The sequence below is a fragment of the Malus domestica genome, chromosome 15 (genome assembly GCF_042453785.1).
Source record: "Malus domestica chromosome 15, GDT2T_hap1".
Lineage (NCBI taxonomy): Eukaryota > Viridiplantae > Streptophyta > Magnoliopsida > Rosales > Rosaceae > Malus > Malus domestica.
This window is the reverse complement of record NC_091675.1, coordinates 21,577,079-21,595,356: the sequence shown is the minus strand read 5'-3', so window position 1 is coordinate 21,595,356 and position 18,278 is coordinate 21,577,079. Positions and strand designations below refer to the sequence as shown.

Sequence of the window (18,278 nt, the reverse complement as noted above, 5' to 3'; positions counted from 1 at the left end):
TCTTAAATCTTTTTATGAACTTTTCAACCTAAAAAATTCAAATTTTGACAAAGTTAGATTTCATCACTTATGTGTGTGTTATCTTAAATTTCATCACTTTTTATGAATTTTTTTAACCTAGAAAATTGAATACAAAGCACAACACTTTTTTCTTTATCAATAACACAAAGTACAACATTTTTGGATAAACATAAACACAAACAAACTACAACATTACGAAAGGCAACAAACTACATTAAAACAAATACATCATAATCAAATCTCTACAGGATACTCCTCTGATGCAAATGGAGGTGATAGTCACCCTCAAAGTTTAAATGGCATGCAGTTCTGTTTTTTTGAACCTCATTTTGTTGCTCTCTTATCCACTCTCTCCTAGCCGGAGTCTTAATCTTTGAAGTTGCTCTTATTCTCAAGAAAACCTATCCCATCTTAGGATACATGTCATTTTCACAACTTGAGTACTTGAAAGTTGAAGTTAATTAACTCAATACACGCCCACTTTATTGCAGCTAAAACAGGTGTTTACACGACTTTTTTTTTTCTCAAAGAAAAATACTCAACAATTTCACTTTAGTTTTTTTTTTTTTTAATTTTTAATTTTTTTTTAACTTATTAAACCTATTTTGTAGTTGAGTGAAATGATGACAATGACCTTAAAAGCAAGAGGTTCTTGTATCCAACTAGTCGTATGCATGTATCACAAATTATTTTTGATCGGGTCACCACATTAGGTTTGGCAATATATACCACGACTAGTTAGCCTGACACTAAACGACACAAAAATAATAGGTTCTTTGTTAACCCGTTAACGAGGCGGGTCTTTATCAAGTCACTCATTAAGATAATGGGTATGACATGTAGACGACACGAACAAGACCAGTTTGCCAAGTCTAGACATTAGGCATGATAATTTCTTGCATGACCCATTAAACTGACACGAAACGACACGACCCATTAACGAGTCGAGTCCTTTTTGGATCGCCTATCAAGAACCTGTTAAGATATTAGATTTAACATAACACAATCCGTTAAGATAACGAGTATGACACAAACACAACTCGTTTGCCAAGTATACCCTACATGCATGAGGTGGGATAGGGGGTTTTTGTGTAACTTAAGGTCTGACCAACAAACGTTTTTGAACAATCGATATTATCTAACACTAAGAGGGATGGGGTGAGTTTAGTCTTCAATGGGCTAGCAATAATGTGTTTCAATTGCCTTTGGCGAGAATCGAACCTAAGACCTCTCACTTACAAGCAAAAAGAAGTACCACTAAACCGTAGTACTAAGGCCATCTCCAACCGAAGGCTGGCCAGAGGGCTCGTTTTAACCCTCTGGCCCTCCAATAAATTAATATTTTAATGAACAGTTCATGGCTATATTTCTTACCATCTCCAATCGAGGGCCAAAGGGCTATAGGGCTCATTTTAGCCCTATCACTAAAAACCATTTCCAACTGAGGGTCAAGGGGCCAAACATAATTTATTATTTAAATTTAAAAACTACAAGAACTTAAATTTAAAAACTACAACTAAAATTTTAAAAATACAACTTAAATTTAACAACTACAACTAAAATTTTAAAAAATACAACTTATATATTTCAAGTCAAATGTGAGAGGTTTCATTTAGAGTATTTAAAAAAAAAGGGAAGTGGGTGGGAGAGTCCCACATCGGGTGTGTGAGAGGAAGTAGGAAAAGAAAATGTCACATCCCGGCCCGGGGTTCACCACATCCCGGGCCCGCTCCAACACCGTAGCACGATATTATCCACTTAGGGCCCCGACCACGCCCTCACGGTTTTGTTTCTGGGAACTCACACGAGAACTTCCCAGTGGGTCACCCATCATGGGAATGCTCTTGCGTGTTACTCGCTTAACTTCAGAGTTCCGATGGAACCAGAAGCCAGTGAACCCCCAAAAAGCTTCGTGCTAGGTAGGGATGGGAATATACATTTAAGGATCACTCTCTTGGGCGATGTGGGATGTTACAATAAAAAAAAGTGGGAGTCCCACATCGGTTGTGGGAGAGGGAGTGTGAAAGAAGGGAGAGTCTCACATCAGATGTGGGAGGAACTTTTTTTAAAACATTTTGGCCCAAAACATTTAGTTAAAGATTTTTGTAAAAAAAAAAAAAAAAAAAAAAAAAAAAAAAAAAAACTGCTTTCTGACTTCAGCAAGTAGCCATTGGAAATTTGAAATCCAGCCCGGCCAGAGGCTAGCTGGATTGGGCCAGCCGATTGGCCCTTTGGACCTTTTTTGTCCCCGTGGGGCTCACGAGCCATTTGGCCTAGCCCTCGGTTGGAGACGATTTTCGGGTTATTTTCGAACCATCTCCAACCGAAAGGTCCAGATGGCCAGATGGTCGAAAATAGTCCGAAAACCGTCTCCAACCGAGGGCTAGGCCAAAGGGTTCGTGGACCCCATGGAATCTGAAAGGGCCAAAGGTCTGGCCGCATGCAGCCAGCTAGCCAACCTAGGGTTGGCCAGAAATTCCAGCAATCCTGTTGGATATAACCGACAGGAATATATTTAATATAAATTTATTCCTATCGGTTATATCCGACATGAATGCTTAAACAAAAATTTGAATCCAACAGCTAACTGACGTCAGTTACTGTTGGATTAAATTTTTGTTTTTTGGTCTTTTGGGCCAATTTTTTTTTTTTAATTCTTAAAAAATCTAATTTTTTTCCTATAAATACCTAAACCATTCATCACAAAATTTTCACCATTTCAATTCTCATATTTTCTTTCCTCTTTCAAAAATCTATCCTTCAATTTTTTTCAATAATTTTCAAATGGCCTTGTCTGCAATGAAAGGTAGGGCTTGGACCCGAAAAGAAGATGAAGCTCTTTGCAAGGCTTATAGATGGGTGTCAGAAGATAGTGTGAGGGGAATTGTCAAACAAATGATGATGTTTGGACTCGTGTGTCAACAAAATACTTAGAGTTCTATGAAGACACCACTCCATTGAATATTCGAAACCACGGGAGTTGTTCTTCAAGATGGAAGAAACATCTGCAGCCAAGTTTGAACAAATGGCATCAAGCATTGTTAGCAGCCACAAGTAGACATGAAAGCGGCTCTAATTACTACGACGAAGTAAGTGTTTTCACAATTTATTTTAAATATTTAATTATATTACATTTAATTTCATAAATTAATTTCCTTTAATTTTTGTAATTATATTTTCTAGGTACGCCAAGCGGAGGAATTGTATATGGAGAGTAGCTCGAAACCATTTCAATTTCACAGTTGTTGGGAAATTTATAAAGGGTGAGTGTTATTTAAAGATCCACCTCAACATAAAGCTCCTATGCTGGTGTTCGGAATTGCATCCTCAGTTGCAGATATGGAGGAAGATGAATCTCTTACCATTCAACAAACAAGGATAGAAAATCCGTCTTCGGGTGAAGATTCCATACCTAGGGCTATGGGACGAAACAAGGAACGGAGGTTGAACAAATGGTAATTGCAAAACAGAAAAAGTTAAAGTACCATTGTGTAAATTTGAAATATTTGCAAAAGCTTGATGTACACTTGTAGGAATAGGAAAGGGGACGTTTCAAATATTTGCGGGGACCGTGTGAGAAGGAGGCTCAAATAGCGAGCGAGAGAAGCTCTCAGAAAAAGAGGCGGTCGTTGCGAACTGGCGATAGATTGCAAGACCCGCCCAAGTACCAACCAACTCGGAGGCTCAAATATTTTCTCTCATTTGGTGAAAGGAAGAAGAAGGGTGGTGGTGATTATTTCTGATGAAACCCCATAAAACCTAAAAATCTCGATAATGTTTCAGCTCTGCAATTGCAATTGCACCCTCTCCTCTCTCCTCCCCATCGTCCTTCCCCTTCTTCCTCTCACCTGAACCCCCTCTTTCTCTCTCTATCTCTCTCTTTCTCCTCCCTGGTATGCATCTTACTCTATCTCCGATCTTACTTTTCTGTTTCTGCATCTAGTTTTCATTTCATGTTTTTTATGTGTATTTTTGTTTGTGTTTGGCGGCTGAGGCGGCTGAGAATCGGCGTCTCCCCAAAACCTGGAGGATTTTCTGATTTTTTTTTTCTCGGCAACCAAACATAGCGTTAGGATTCTTCCAGATTCGATTTATTTGCTTATTTATTTATTTATGATTATTCTGTTTATTGTTCTTGAAATCGGAATTTGTGCGGCTTAGGTTTTTATTAGCTTGAAGAAAATGAATCGGATTATAAATGTTTAATTTTAGGATTATAACTGCACAGCTAGGGTTTTATTTATTTTTTGTTGATTTGGATTTTTTTGATGATGATGAATTGATGATGCAGAGCCATGCCGACTTTCACTGTCATAGCTTTAGATAGGTTGTTAGAACCTGGAGCTTCTTCCAAATCTGCTGACATGTCATCTCTTCCAAATTCCAATTCGAAGCCTTTTTCGAGTTCAATGCCGGTTCCTGACTCCAAGCTGGAGAGGAGGAACAGCACCTCCGTTGTGGAGAAGAGGCCTCATCGACCTCAGATTAGGCCGGCCCTCTATGCTACTCCGGAGGCCACACCGCTCCCGGATTTGCCCACTTCATTTCCTCCCTCGCCTTACATCATCAACCACAAGCGCCGTGGTCCAAGGCTTATGAAGAGTTACTCGGAGCAGGATGTGTCCTTGCACCAAAAAGCTGGAGGTGGAGAGAAGCTCAATGGGGATGTCAACCGTGTGGAGGCCAAGGCGGTGAAGCTCAATGGGAATGTCAGCAACGCAGAGGCAAAGGTGGCAAATTCACCTGTTGATGATTTGAATACTTTTACTTTTTCGAAGCCTGTTGAAGTGCGTCATTCGAACGGTGTCCATCATTTCGTGAGCAGTAATGGGCAACTTAGAGGCAGTAATGTGGAACTAGGTAGTAGTAGCGAGCATGAAGATAACTTCTATGCGTCCAACAAGAGAAGCAGTGATGTGGAACTGAGTAATGGTTCTGCTAGGGAAGATGATTTGTTGAAGCAAGTTGCCATGAGTCCAGAGAGAGATAGTGAACGTGAAGATTTCGTTGATCCGAAAGACTCCATGAGTGTCGCAAGTTACAACACTGATGGAGAGGGAAATTTTGGGGCAGAGCGTTCTGCACAGACCAGTACACCCATGGGGGAATTTTATGATGCTTGGGATGGTATGTAGCTTTGCTTTTTTGGTTAATTTTATTTCCTTTCATTTGATTATTAATTTTTCTTGAATGTGCTTTGTCCATATATCCGTGAATTAATTGAGCATCATGATTGAAGATTGGATATGCTGATTTTGCCATAGTTTGGTATCTTTACATAGAATATGATGTATATTTATTTTCCCCCCTCTATATTTGTAGGGATGTGCAATTTGGCGGGTCATACTCGTATATTTTCATCTCTTATGTAAATCTAGATTTGTGTTGAGCATGTCATCTTTTACTCTACCTTTTTAATTAATCACATTAGATACATTGACCCATTCGTTAACTCTGTCGTGTTTTTGTTGACATGCATATCTCATGAATTAGAAACTCAAGAACAGGATTTTCATTTTGAACCAAACTCATTTCTTATATCTTCATAAAGTAAAAACCACCTGATCCAAGTACTAGCGAGAACTAATCTAGTGTGTTTGATATTCTTGTTAATAATTTGTATTATATTTGGATTCATATCAATTAATAGTTTACTCTAACTCGTCCTACCATACATAATAGTTAATCCTAGCTTGTTATTTCGTATTGGGTTCAAGTTGTGTTACTGTTTCTTGTTTTCTGGAAAGTTAATCCTTTCCAGTTTATTTTCATAAAGGGTTTGTGTTGTGTCATACTGTTGCTGAAAATTGACATCTATGTCTATATGACATATAAATGGTTCATTATTCATGAGATTACTAATAAATTGCTAATTATGATTAAAGGCATTCACATGCTGGTTCTCTAGAGATACCTGACTATGTGAATTTTGAAATTGCATAGGAGGAGAGATTAAATTATGACATTCTATGCATGTCTTGTGTGTGTGTTTGAGAGCTTTTTGTTTAGGTTATGAATTAAGGGTGCGTTTGGTACGTGGGATGGGACGGAACAGAGTGGGACGGAACCGTTCCGTCCCACGTTTGGTGCCTTAAAATTGTGTGGAACGCGCGTCCCACGGAACGAAAAAGGGTCAGATTTTGGTTCCCCCTCCCCCCCCCTGGAACAGGTTTTTCCATCCCGTGGGACACAAATTTTTTTTTTTTTGGACAACAATACCCCTTTTATTTTTCATTAATTACATTGTCTACCTCCCTTCTCTCCCGTAACCTCCCTCTGTTCTACCACAAACCCAGTAACCCAATCCCTTCTTTCCCGTAACCTCCCTCTTCATCCACCACAAACCCAGTAACCCAATCCCAGCAAACCCATCCGACGACGACGACGTCACCACCGTCACCAGCAAACCCCTCTTCTTCTCCGGCCTCGTCACCACCGTCACCAGCAAACCCTCTTCTTCTCCGGCGCCGTCACCATAGAGCCGTCACCAGCAACCCCTCTTCTTCTCCGGCGCCGTCACCATAGCCAGGTTGACGACGACGACGACGCTGCACGGAGGATGATGACGACGCTGCAGGGAAGACGACGACGACGCTGCACGGAGGATGATGATGACGACGCTGCAGGGAAGAGGATGACGACGCTGCAGGGAAGACGATGACGACGCTGCAGGCCGACGACGACGACGACGCTGCACGGAGGATGATGACGACGCTGCAGGGAAGACGATGACGACGCTGCAAGGAAGACGATGACGACGCTGCAGGGAGGACGATGACGAAGCTGCAGAAATTGATTGAAATGAATTTTGGGATTTTTCTGTGTTTGATTTTGGGATTTTTCTGTTTTTTTTCTTCTTGTAATTGTTTGCTGGTGACGAGATCTGAAATTGATTGGAGGGTTTGCTGGTGACGAGATCTGAAACTGGATTGGTTGCCGAGAAAACGAAGGAAAACGAAAACTGGGGTCTGATTGTTTGAGTTCATACTCGCACTCAGCAATTGTACAAACAAGGCTAAGTTAGTCATTTAACACGAAATCCAAACCGTTCCGTCCTACGCGTACCAAACATAACACGAACCTCCGTTTCGTTCCGTCCCGTTCCGTCCCGTCCCGTCCCGTCCCGTCCCGTCCCGTCCCGTCCCGTCCCGTCCCGTCCCGTCTGCGTACCAAACGCACCCTAAAAGAACACTTCGTTTCTCCTGTTCAGAAGTTCAGTTTTAAATTACAAAAGGGTTTCCAAGTTTTGTATGCTTAATCTTTTAATGTTCTGTAATCCACCTTGTTCTACTATGCACTACAATAATAAAGTTTTGGCATTAATGGACAACTTACTTTTATTGTTACCTTGTGTAGAACTTTCATCTGAGAGCGGGCAAGGGCAGCAGCTTTCTGTTTCTGACGTTGAAGTTGAATTGCGTGAAATGAGATTGAGCCTCATAATGGAGATAGAGAAGCGGAAGCAAGTAGAAGAATCCTTGAATAACATGCGAAGGCAGTGGCAGAGGATTAGGGAACAATTATCTCTTGTAGGATTCACACTCCCTGAAGATCCCACTGTTGCAAGTGGTCACGAGCTACTAGGTTCTGATCCTGCAGAAGATCTGTACCAACAAGTTTATCTTGCTAGGTTTGTATCAAATACCATTGGGAGGGGATTGATAAGGGCTGAGATGGAGATGGAGATGGAAGCTCAGGTCGAGTCAAAGAACTTTGAGATTGCTCGGTTGATGGACAAACTTCGTAACTATGAGGCTATGAATCAGGAAATGGTTCAGAGGAATCAGGATGTTCTCGGTGAGATTTCTATACCTTATGCCACTTGTTTATTTCCTGATTTCTGAGGCTTTAGTTAGTTATTCTATTGTTTATTAAATCAGATCATTTCGGATGCCTACCTCAGTCGAACTTTGTCCTCTTCCCTGTGTTTAACCCGGAACCCTCTATTAGGTGGAAAATATTGTTTTATTAGTTTGTGGGATGCATTTAAAAATAATACAGGAGCCCAGTCCTTGACGGGAGTGTAACTGGAAATATTCTATATGGAAGTAAATGTTAACTGTTCTCTCTGTGCCCAAATATTGACTAAAATGCATCTGTGCACCTTCCTAATGTGCATAATTTAGTCCTTGGATCTACCTCACATAATTAGCTCACCTAAGTTTCTCTGGTTTTTTTTTCTTCTCATGTAGAGATGGCACGGCGTGACAGGGAGAGAAGGGAAAGAAGACAGAGATGGGTATGGGGCTCAATCGCTACTGCCCTTACTCTTGGCACTGCAGCCTTGGCATACTCATATATCCCGTCTAGCAGGGGATCGCCAAGCTTTGATTCTGAGGTTCCTGAAAGGAGTGATGCAGGCAAATGATAACAACTTTACGTAGCAACCGTGACCCTATGCCATAAAACAGGAGGAGAAAGTAAAAGGTCTTTTAATATGCCACACCCTTTGTGGATTAACATTCTCTCGCTCTTTTACAAGTCAGATTTTCCTTTGATCTGAGGATGTACGTTTCTACAGCAAATAGTTCAAGTTTTGGCCCTTACTGGCATATTGGAAGGTTTATAGATCACAATTAGGAAGTCATAAAGTTTGAAGCTTTGGGTTGTCTCAAAGCAATTATACACAATTTGTTTGCCCGATAAGTATTCAGTTTTGGAAATAGTGCTTGTTCACGGTGCTACACAACCCTTGGAATTTTTGGTCGAAGGCTATTTGACCTGCAGTTTGATTTGCCCGTATTCCATGTTTTTGCAATTTCAGTTTGAACCGAATTGGGTTTTCGCAGTTTGATTCAGCAATTTTCTGCCCTATTACCGTGGAGGGAATCATGCAACCGACTTATCCGAATTAGTTTCTCGCTGACCAGTTACCCTTTTGAAGGGAATCATGCTTGGGCTTAGGGCTGGTTTGGTATTGCTGTGCTTTGAAAAAAAGCTGCTGTGAAAATAAGCGGCTGTAAAATAAATCAGCAGAGTGTTTAGTAAACTTTTTTGTAAAAGTGCTTTTGGAAAAAAAAGCAGTCAAATAGTGGGTCTTTTCATTAAAGAAGCCCTGTAGCTCCGTGTGCTTTGAAAAAAAGCCATTTTTCCAAAGCTGCAAATAGCAGCTTCAGCTTTTTCCTTTGATTTCAGCTTATTCTCACAGCAGCTTCCAAAATAAGCCCTTTTTTTTCAGTTTACCAAACACCTAAAACCCTCACAGCTTTTTTTCATGGGTGCTTTTTTTTTAAGCACCTCACTCCCAAACTAGGTCTTAATCTTAACGACCTGATTAATTCGGCTTTTCGTTCACCCAAATGGAAAGTTGTAGGTTGTTTATATGTTTTTAGTTCGTAAACCAAATATTCTTACATTTCGAGAGTTATCATTATTTTGTCAAAGGGAAAAGAAAAAAAATTGAAATGGGTAATTTTGCTCATCATTATCAAGTGGTAGTAATGTTTAACGTTTTATTTATTCTGTTGCGTTGAATGAATTTAAATTATGAAATTTATGTCCATTTATTATATACAAATCTCGAAAGTTAAATTTATCTAATAACGAAAGGTAATTTGAATACAATAATAACGTGAATATAGGTTCCAGAGAAAACGGTAGAAAAAAATGGGAAAAAAAAACGGCGTCGTTCCAGAGGTTTATCCACAGGTAAGATATGACAGAGTGGGAAGAGAATTATCAGAAACTCCGGAGCTCCGACAATGGAGCTAGTTCTGCACATGTCCGCAATTCCTCCCAGAGAAAACCCCCTCACCCACTACCGCCACTCCAAATTCCTCGCAACCCAAGACCACCACACCTCTCTCTTCGCCCATTTCTCTATAAACCCACAATTCCAGTCAAAATATCGAAGAAATTGGACCCCAAAACTTGCGTATGCAGCCACAAATCAACGGTTCGGGATCACCGAACAAGAACAAGCCCATGAAGAAGAAGAAGATGCAGAGGAGGAGGAAGAAGAAGAGTACGATTTCTCGGAGGACGAGTCGTCGTTGCTGTCTCTGAGTGAGAAGCCAGACAGAAACATGGCTTTGCTGGATGAGTACGAGATGGAGGAGCTCGAAGATGCCGCTGACCCGAATCATCGGAGCGGTAAGAAAATGATAAAATATCTTCTGGGTTTTGATTAATTTTAGCAGAGGAATTTTGGGTTTTATTTAAGAGTTGGCATTGTGGATTTGATTGAGTGAAAGATGCAGGGTACGTGGCTGTGCTGGGGAAGCCGAATGTGGGAAAGAGTACGCTCTCGAATCAAATGGTTGGTCAGAAGTTGTCCATTGTTACTGATAAACCTCAGACTACCCGGCATCGAATTCTCGGTATATGTTCTGGCACAGACTATCAGGTAGCTGATATTATTGTTGGTTTTGTTTCAGTTGTTTATATGTATTTGTATTAAAGTCTCATTGAAAGCTGTGAGAAATGTTGTGGTTCATATGTTGTTATAAACTATAACCACGGTGTAGTTTGGTTACTTGTCATATAAGGAAACATAATGGAAATGGTAAATGCGGTTAAGTTTCTGAGGGTTTGAGGTGTACCCATTTGATGGTTCCCCGAGCAGTGATTCAGGATTCATATTTTTAGGTTCAAGATTTAATTTTGTAGTGTCTTATAAATAAGAGCCGACTAGTATCTTGGTTTGGACAGAAATAATACTCTATTGATGGTTTCGGAAGTTTTGGTAAAGCATATGGCTCTGACATTGATTTGTTTGCAGATGATACTTTATGACACACCGGGTGTTATGGAGAAGAGAATGCACAAGTTGGATTCGATGATGATGAAGAATGTTCGCAGTGCTGCGGTTAATGCGGATTGTGTAGTTGTTCTTGTTGATGCATGTAAAGTGCCTGAAAAAGTATGCTTCTTCATTTGTAGGATTACCTATGAAACTTTACCATCTTGTCCTTAGATCGTTTTCTCATTTCTAGATTGATGAAGTGCTGGAAGAAGGCATGGGTAACCAGACGGAAAGCTTGCCACCCATTTTGTTGGTTATGAATAAGAAGGATTTGATTAAACCTGGTGAAATTGCAAAGAAACTAGAGGTCAGTATTTGTTTACGTGTATAACTACACACGTAATTCTGGATCTTGTTGTTTAAGCTTCCTGTTGAGCCTAAATAAGAATTACATCTTTTACAGTGGTATGAGAAATTTACAAACGTTGATGAGGTCATACCCGTGAGTGCCAAACTTGGACAGGGAGTGGAAGACGTCAAGCAATGGATTTTATCAAAACTTCCTTTTGGGCCAGCATATTATCCGAAGGTACTTGGAATTTCATGTTATAGACTCATGGTTGCCTTTCCTTTCTTTTGAAACTGAATTTCTTAATGGTGTTCCTATTTTATGGTTGCGAATGTTCTATTCTTGCCTTATCCCAACCATCATGAGTTGTGTCGAAATTGCAAAATGGTTATGAATGTCATAAGACTATCTATACAATCAGACCTCCATTCTAAGGGAACATAGAATTAATAAAAGAAAATAGCTTCAGTTGTAGGTTTTCTGGCATTAGTTTCACAATGCTTTCCATCCCAAAGAAGAAAACTATATCAGTGTAGAACTTTTGAAAGTTAGTTCTTTTTAAGCAGGAGTAAAAATCCATCTTCCGTATGCTTATTCAAAGTGTATATTTAGATGTCAAGAATATCCACAAGTGCTATTTTCATTATGGAAATACTTATCTTTATTCCCTATGAGTCCTCAGGACATTGTCAGTGAGCACCCAGAAAGATTCTTTGTATCCGAAATTGTTCGAGAAAAGATCTTTATGCAGTACCGCAAAGAGATTCCTTATTCATGTCAGGTATGTAGTATAGAAGCTCAAAAGGTTTGGCTTGTGAAGAATGGTATCCTATCCCTAGAAAGAAACAGAATAAAATGATAATATTTATAGTTTCTTTTCTCCAGGTGAATGTCGTGAGCTACAAAACTAGGCCAATGGCGAAGGATTTTATACAAGTGGAAATTGTCGTTGAAAAAAACTCACAGAAGATCATTGTTATTGGAAAAGTAAGTAATCTTCAGTTGCAATACCGTGGCTTTTTTTAGCAATTATGAAATAATAAGCTGGAAGATGAAATTTTCAAGTGCAAATGCTTGCAAAAGGACGTGTAAATTATATTCAAATTAATTTATCATTTATTTTCTTGATCAAAGATTTAATATGGGTTGTAAAGGTATGTATCACACAAAGCCACAGAGCTTTCATGTGCCATCACTGTAGGAAGAGATAGCTTGTCTGCTGATTTTGTGTCCTGAATAATTTCGTAGGAAGGGAGAGCTCTGAAACTACTTGCAACAGCTGCGCGGCTTGACATAGAAAATTTCTTGCAGAAGAAAGTCTTCCTAGAGGTGCCAAGTTACACCATGAACAATCTTTGTGCACAAACTATGTTAACTTTATCCTTTAATTGGCCATTGTCCTGTGCTTAATGCATTCAATCACTGTGGGCAGTTTAGCTGCTGCATTATCTCCTCACTTTTACTTCATTCGTCATGTCATATATAGAAAATATGCGCCTTACAGGACTATTATTCATGCTTTAAACAGGTTGTAGTGAAGGTTAAAGAGAATTGGCGGCAAGACGAAGTGCTTTTGAAGAATTATGGCTATGGGGGTCAAATTCAAACATTATAATGTCAGGGCCAATCCGTATCCATTGGAGTACACAAGTGACGATGGCCGTATCATTTTGCCACAAAATTGTATGTTATCTCTGAGATGGTTTTGATGTCGTTGATTAACGTAGATGCCTCCCGTTTCCTTTTGTTTTCTGGAGTAGGGTATATTGTAATCTCATTGGGAAGATAGTCGCAAGCATTCCTGTAAGGCTGTAAAGCAATGGCATTTTCCCAGAGCCAAAGATTTTGTTACTTGTAGAACCCCCTTCAGTCTCTCTCTCTCTCTCTCTCTCTCTCTCTCTCTCTCCCTCTCCCTATTTCTCTCACACACACACAAGTGGGCTCAGTAAGCCCTCTAATCTTGTTTATCCCAGGCTTTGTAGAGATGCATGTCACTGTTCAAACATATGCACAATGGCCCAGAACGAAGGTGGCATATATTCCGTATGCAGTTAGTGTGCCATTTTGACATTCTGATTTAATAATATAAAGGCAAGTATTAAACCCTACACTCCCACGATGACACTAGCGTTGCAATGGCATCCCAGAAGTGTAGGTAAGTTTCCCATAACGTGGGATGTTTGAGGCAGTTGAACGGTGGGAGGCATCATCACTTTAAGTGATGGTCAGACATGACTTTGACTTGCCACGTGTCACCATCATGTCAAGACCCGCAAATGGCGCCAATTTAATGTAGGCCAAAGCCAAAGAGTCAAATTTTGACAGAAATAAAAGAAGCCAAATAGTCGAACAGATATAAATGTTGTGCGAAAAACCTTCCTAGAAAATGATAATGCGTTTGGTGGCCCTGGTGGGTAGATAAGGAAACATAAAAAGTTAAAACTTTGAAACAAATTAAAGTAAAAAAATATGCCCGAATGGGTGTTGGTTTCAAATTTTCATAAACAACGAAAATGAGAAGACATTGAATCGATAGTAAGTCATATATAAATCAAGAATTGGTGCTTTTTGTTGTCTGTTTAGTAAGTTGTATACAAACCACGAATTGATCCCCAAATGTAGTAGACAAAAAGAATGGAACTTTTCAGCAATACTGTACTTGTTTCTTGTATTGTAACTCGTAACCGTACTAGTATTACTGGTGTTTCTGAGACCATTCTAGTTTGAGGATTACTAAATCTTATACTCGAATACAGGAACGAAAATGCAACTCGTGGTATCGTCCAGGAGTCATAGTTACAATTAAGCCTTGCCTTTAATATTAATTTGAAAACGTTTTCAAACTTAGTCTTTCAATGAACTCCACATGTTTGCCATTGAAGTTTCCATGGACATAAATCTAGCAAATAAATTTGGAACCATAATATTTTCTGCATTGTTGGAACAGCAACAGGTAGCTGAGTGTTTGATTACGGGACTACAATTTATTTGGCGTCTACCTACAAATGTTGCATTAAAGCTCAGCAAAGAGGACAAGGCCTCTTCTTAGAGTAAGTTTGGGTGAAGAAAATGAGAATTTTAACGAAAAGCTCCCGGTATTGTTTACTTTAACGAAAAATTACATTTTTACATTAAAAAGTCAATTCTGGTACTATTCACTTTACCCTTTATTTTGTCCTTATCGTTAAAACTCAAAATTTTCAAGCCATTTTCATTAGTTTTCCTGAAGAAAATTTACCATGAGGATACAATTGTACAAGGAAGACGAAATGGTTCATTTTCGGCTCTGGTTTTGAGAGATTCTTGATTAGGGTCTTTTGTGTTACGTCATTGGTCTGCTCAAAATACACATAAAAAGGTTGTAAGATGGACGACCGCTAGGTGGGTAGGGTTGGGTGGATGGTTTGCTGCCAATCTTCCTAAACGCGCATGGGCGAAGCTTAGAGCGTTTGAAATTGATCACTACCTCGTATAGCATGTTACACGAACGCCCGTTTTTTCTGGTCCTTGCACTTGGGATTCCCTTGTGTGTGTCTAGGGCGGAGAGATGACGTGGCATGGAATAAAACCTAAATATAGGGAATCCCCCCTCGTGTCGTGTGTGTCATGGCGAACGAATGAAGTGGCACCAAATAAACCTTAATGCAAGGATTTTCTGTGTATGTGAACAATTTACAAGATACGGGTACACATTATGTGGCGTTCCATGCCTATAACACAATGACATAAGGACAAAACTTTACACATATCTTATTTCATTGACACAAGATGCAAACGTAATGGTGTACCCATGTTATTTAAATCATTCTCCTTGCGTATGTCTTAAAAATAGGTGACTTGTCACATATGCCCCTACCCAATTCGGCGGTTCCTCTGCTCTGCTGCATGGGTGACTAGTTTCCTTCTTCTCTATTTATTTGCACATTTGCAATTGTAAAACAAGACAACCAAATTCACCTCCAAGCTTTTTATCCAACTGCAATAACATTACATCTACATTTTAGAGAAGATGAAGCATCCTTCTATTGCTCTTCTTTTAGCAATTATAATACACCAACAATGTTTTATTAGTCCCATCCATGTTTCAGCAGCAGGTGATGATTTCATCAGAGTAAGGGGAGTGCATTTTCTTCTTAACGGCAACCCTTACTATGCAAACGGCTTCAATGGCTACTGGCTCATGTATGTGGCTTCTGACCCATCTCGGAGGCACAAAGTCTCGTCTGCTTTCCGCGAAGCAACTAGACGGACTCACCGTGGCTAGAACTTGGGCTTTCAGTGATGGAGGTTACATGCCTCTTCAGTTCTCCCCTGGCTCCTACAACGAGCACATGTTTAAGGTTCCTCCTCTCATACTTGGTCTGCTTTACTCTTTGTTTTTCCTATCTGTTGCTCTCGGCGCCCTATGATTGGATTGGATAACTCACTGAACTAGGCCTCGTTTGGTCTTTACAATTGGATTGGAATGGATAACACACTATATTGAAGTATGCATACAGTGAGTTACCTATTCCAGTTCACTCGTAGTTACCAAACAAGGCCTCAAGGTATGCTGAAGTAAGAAATGAAGGCCAACTATTAAAGTTTGTCCTAAATGAAGGAATTAGATGGATTAGTTTATAACTAGAAGGTGTTGATCCTACCATTTTGTGTGGATTGAATGAGCTGAGTTTCATTCACGAGTGATCCATCTAACCCTAGGCATTTTCTTCCTTCAACGTACTTTTAATTTGTTGAGTTATCTAATCCAATCTTAGGCAGCACCGGCGCCAAAGATTTTTGAAGTTTGCACTAATGGTGATTTTAGTAATTTGGTTTGAAGGGGTTGGATTTTGTGATAGCTGAGGCCAGAAGGTATGAGATTAAGATGATATTAAGCTTGGTGAACAACTATGAGAACTTTGGAGGAAGAAAGCAGTATGTGAATTGGGCAAGAAGGAAAGGGCAGTACCTCACATCTGATGATGATTTCTTCAGGAACCCTGTTGTGAAGGGTTACTACAAGAACCATGTAACTGTAAGTGAAAGCAATCAGTGTTCGTATAGTCTCTAGGATTAGATTGGATAACTCATAAAATCCAACTTATGTTGAAGATACTAGTTACTCAACAAACCTTGGGTATAAATATATTATCCAATCCAAATCCGATCCTAAGAACCAAACGAGCCTTGAGAGTATGCGAAGAGCCTTTTCTGTTTATGAATATGCATGATCTTCATTTCTAATTCTGATCAATATTTTTTTCAGACTGTTGTTAACAGATATAACAGCTACATTGGAGTTCATTACAAAGATGACCCAACAATTATGGCATGGGAACTTATTAATGAGCCTAGATGCTCATCAGATCCTTCAGGAAGGACTATTCAGGTTAAAAAAAACATGGCTATCAAATTTCCTCTTTCTTAAACCAAGTTTCTAGGAAAAGCAAAAATATAAACTAATCATAGCTCTTATAGAGGATAAGGCTGTCTGACTAGGATAACTTTCACATTGGGTGGGACGAATGTGGAGTTAAGTGAGACTAAAATACAAGGGATCCCATGCTTTTGAGAGAGCTGCCTTATAAATGACGTGATGGGGTTGCCCTTACATAAGTTTTTCTCCTCGAGAATTAGAATAAATGCTTTTGAGAGAGCTACCACTTTTATGTGTTGTGCATTTCTAATTTAAGATGGATTTTTTCATTTCATGTCAGATTTCTACAATTGGTGTTCATACTAACAGGCTTGGATAAAGGAAATGGCTTCACATGTGAAGTCAATAGATAGAAACCACTTATTGGAAGTTGGTCTAGAGGGATTTTATGGACAAGAAATACCTCAGAGGATGAGTCTCAATCCTGGTTATAATATTGGAACAGAATTTATCGCGAATAATAGGATTCCTGGGATCGATTTCACAACAATTCATTCTTATCCTGATCAATGGTAAACATTCCTTAACTTGCAGGATCATGTCAACTTTCTTAGCGGTGTACTTATGCCGGTTTTTGCTTGAGCAGGTTGGGTAGCTCTAATGATCAACATCAGGTCGTTTTCTCGAACAACTGGCTCAACACCCACATCCAAGTTGCACAGAACATTCTTCAAAAGCCGATATACATTGCAGAGTTTGGGAAGTCTTGGAAAGATCTCGGTTTCAGAACTTACCAAAGAGACTTGCTCTTCAATACCGTGTACTCCAAGATATACTTTTTGGCGAAAAGAGGAGGAGCAGCTGCTGGGGGACTATTCTGGCAACTTCTCACTGAAGGCATGGACTCTTTCCGTGATGGATACGACATAGTTCTGAGTCAGAGTCCCTCAACAGCAAATGTGATTGCTCAACAGTCTCACAAGCTCAATCAGATTCGGAAGATCTTTTGCGCGGATAAGAAATGCTCGGATGTGGAAGAGGGCAAGGGCCATTAGAAGGGATGAAAGGTTGGGTGGAAACTGGTAGTTTTATTTATTTAGATTATAAAGAAACATAATCCACCAAATAGGAGATGGATTATGATAACATCTTTAATTATTTGTTATAATTGAAATACAAGGAATATGCTTGGTATTATGGGCTTGCCTTAGCCTCCAAGCCTTCACCCTAAACCCTAGCTAGACCACTATAATAGAGGTCTTAAGGAATTTCCTCCTCACTCACAAAACTCTCCCAAACACTCGGTTCACCAAGATGGAGGGGGAGACTTAAGAGGAAACTCTTAGAAGCAATTCCAAGTAGCCAACTCACCGCCTTATGTCTCAAACTTGTACACGAAAGCCCCAATTCATGTGTGTTTTCGTGGTTCCTCGCTCGAGACGGTTGTAAGAACAAGACGGTTGTTTGACTTAAGGTTTTTCTGCTAAGTATAATCCCTAAATCTTGAGTACTTATATATGTTGCATATTCATATGTTTCTAATAGTGGTATTAGAGCTAATAGCTCTTGTTTTTCGCCATTCAATTGATATATGAGCTGAGAACTTTCATCAATAATGGATGTGGCTCGAAACTACATAAGCCATAACATACATAAAAATGTATTGTGCAAGAATCCACAATTCCCTTTTTATTATTTATTTACGTTACTAAAACAAAGACACTATAGTAGTTGCCGCAACTATAGTAGTTGTCGCGTCATGTGGAGACTCACGAGCACCACCTTTTCTTTTATGATTTCACTTCAAATACGAGTTGATCTCCAAGTTGGATGTGAGACACAGGCAAAGAAAATTAAGATGCTAT

General features: G+C 39.6%; 3 protein-coding genes across 3 annotated transcripts; all 3 read left to right on the top strand.

Annotated features, from left to right (window-relative positions):
• The first annotated feature begins 3,542 nt into the window (after window positions 1-3,542).
• Window positions 3,543-8,763, top strand: LOC103401137 (uncharacterized). Its single transcript, XM_008339846.4, has 4 exons — window positions 3,543-3,914; window positions 4,313-5,148; window positions 7,378-7,818; window positions 8,214-8,763. The coding sequence occupies exons 2-4, from the start codon at window positions 4,317-4,319 to the stop codon at window positions 8,387-8,389; spliced, it is 1,449 nt and encodes a 482-aa protein (XP_008338068.3). The 5' UTR covers window positions 3,543-3,914; window positions 4,313-4,316; the 3' UTR covers window positions 8,390-8,763.
• Window positions 8,764-9,624: 861 nt separating this feature from the next.
• LOC103401136 (GTPase ERA-like, chloroplastic) lies at window positions 9,625-12,914 on the top strand. Its single transcript, XM_008339845.4, has 9 exons — window positions 9,625-10,113; window positions 10,221-10,366; window positions 10,742-10,882; window positions 10,956-11,072; window positions 11,169-11,294; window positions 11,737-11,835; window positions 11,940-12,041; window positions 12,303-12,383; window positions 12,583-12,914. The coding sequence occupies exons 1-9, from the start codon at window positions 9,723-9,725 to the stop codon at window positions 12,667-12,669; spliced, it is 1,290 nt and encodes a 429-aa protein (XP_008338067.1). The 5' UTR covers window positions 9,625-9,722; the 3' UTR covers window positions 12,670-12,914.
• Window positions 12,915-15,063: 2,149 nt separating this feature from the next.
• Window positions 15,064-17,997, top strand: LOC103401134 (mannan endo-1,4-beta-mannosidase 7). The gene is given in 7 exon segments (XM_008339844.4): window positions 15,064-15,296; window positions 15,298-15,394; window positions 15,877-16,071; window positions 16,303-16,425; window positions 16,783-16,985; window positions 17,060-17,417; window positions 17,419-17,997. Coding segments are annotated over 7 exon segments (1,290 nt in total). The 3' UTR covers window positions 17,500-17,997.
• The last annotated feature ends 281 nt before the right edge of the window (window positions 17,998-18,278 follow it).

Bases quoted from the DNA above. Each gene is read 5' to 3' on its own strand.
- LOC103401137 (XM_008339846.4), top strand. From the start codon at position 4,317: ATGCCGACTTTCACTGTCATAGCTTTAGATAGGTTGTTAGAACCTGGA. The intron at 5,149-7,377 runs GTATGTAGCTTT...TACCTTGTGTAG, and splicing joins ATTTTATGATGCTTGGGATG to AACTTTCATCTGAGAGCGGG. The intron at 7,819-8,213 runs GTGAGATTTCTA...CTTCTCATGTAG, and splicing joins GAGGAATCAGGATGTTCTCG to AGATGGCACGGCGTGACAGG.
- LOC103401136 (XM_008339845.4), top strand. From the start codon at position 9,723: ATGGAGCTAGTTCTGCACATGTCCGCAATTCCTCCCAGAGAAAACCCC. The intron at 11,836-11,939 runs GTATGTAGTATA...TCTTTTCTCCAG, and splicing joins AGATTCCTTATTCATGTCAG to GTGAATGTCGTGAGCTACAA. The intron at 12,042-12,302 runs GTAAGTAATCTT...ATAATTTCGTAG, and splicing joins AGATCATTGTTATTGGAAAA to GAAGGGAGAGCTCTGAAACT.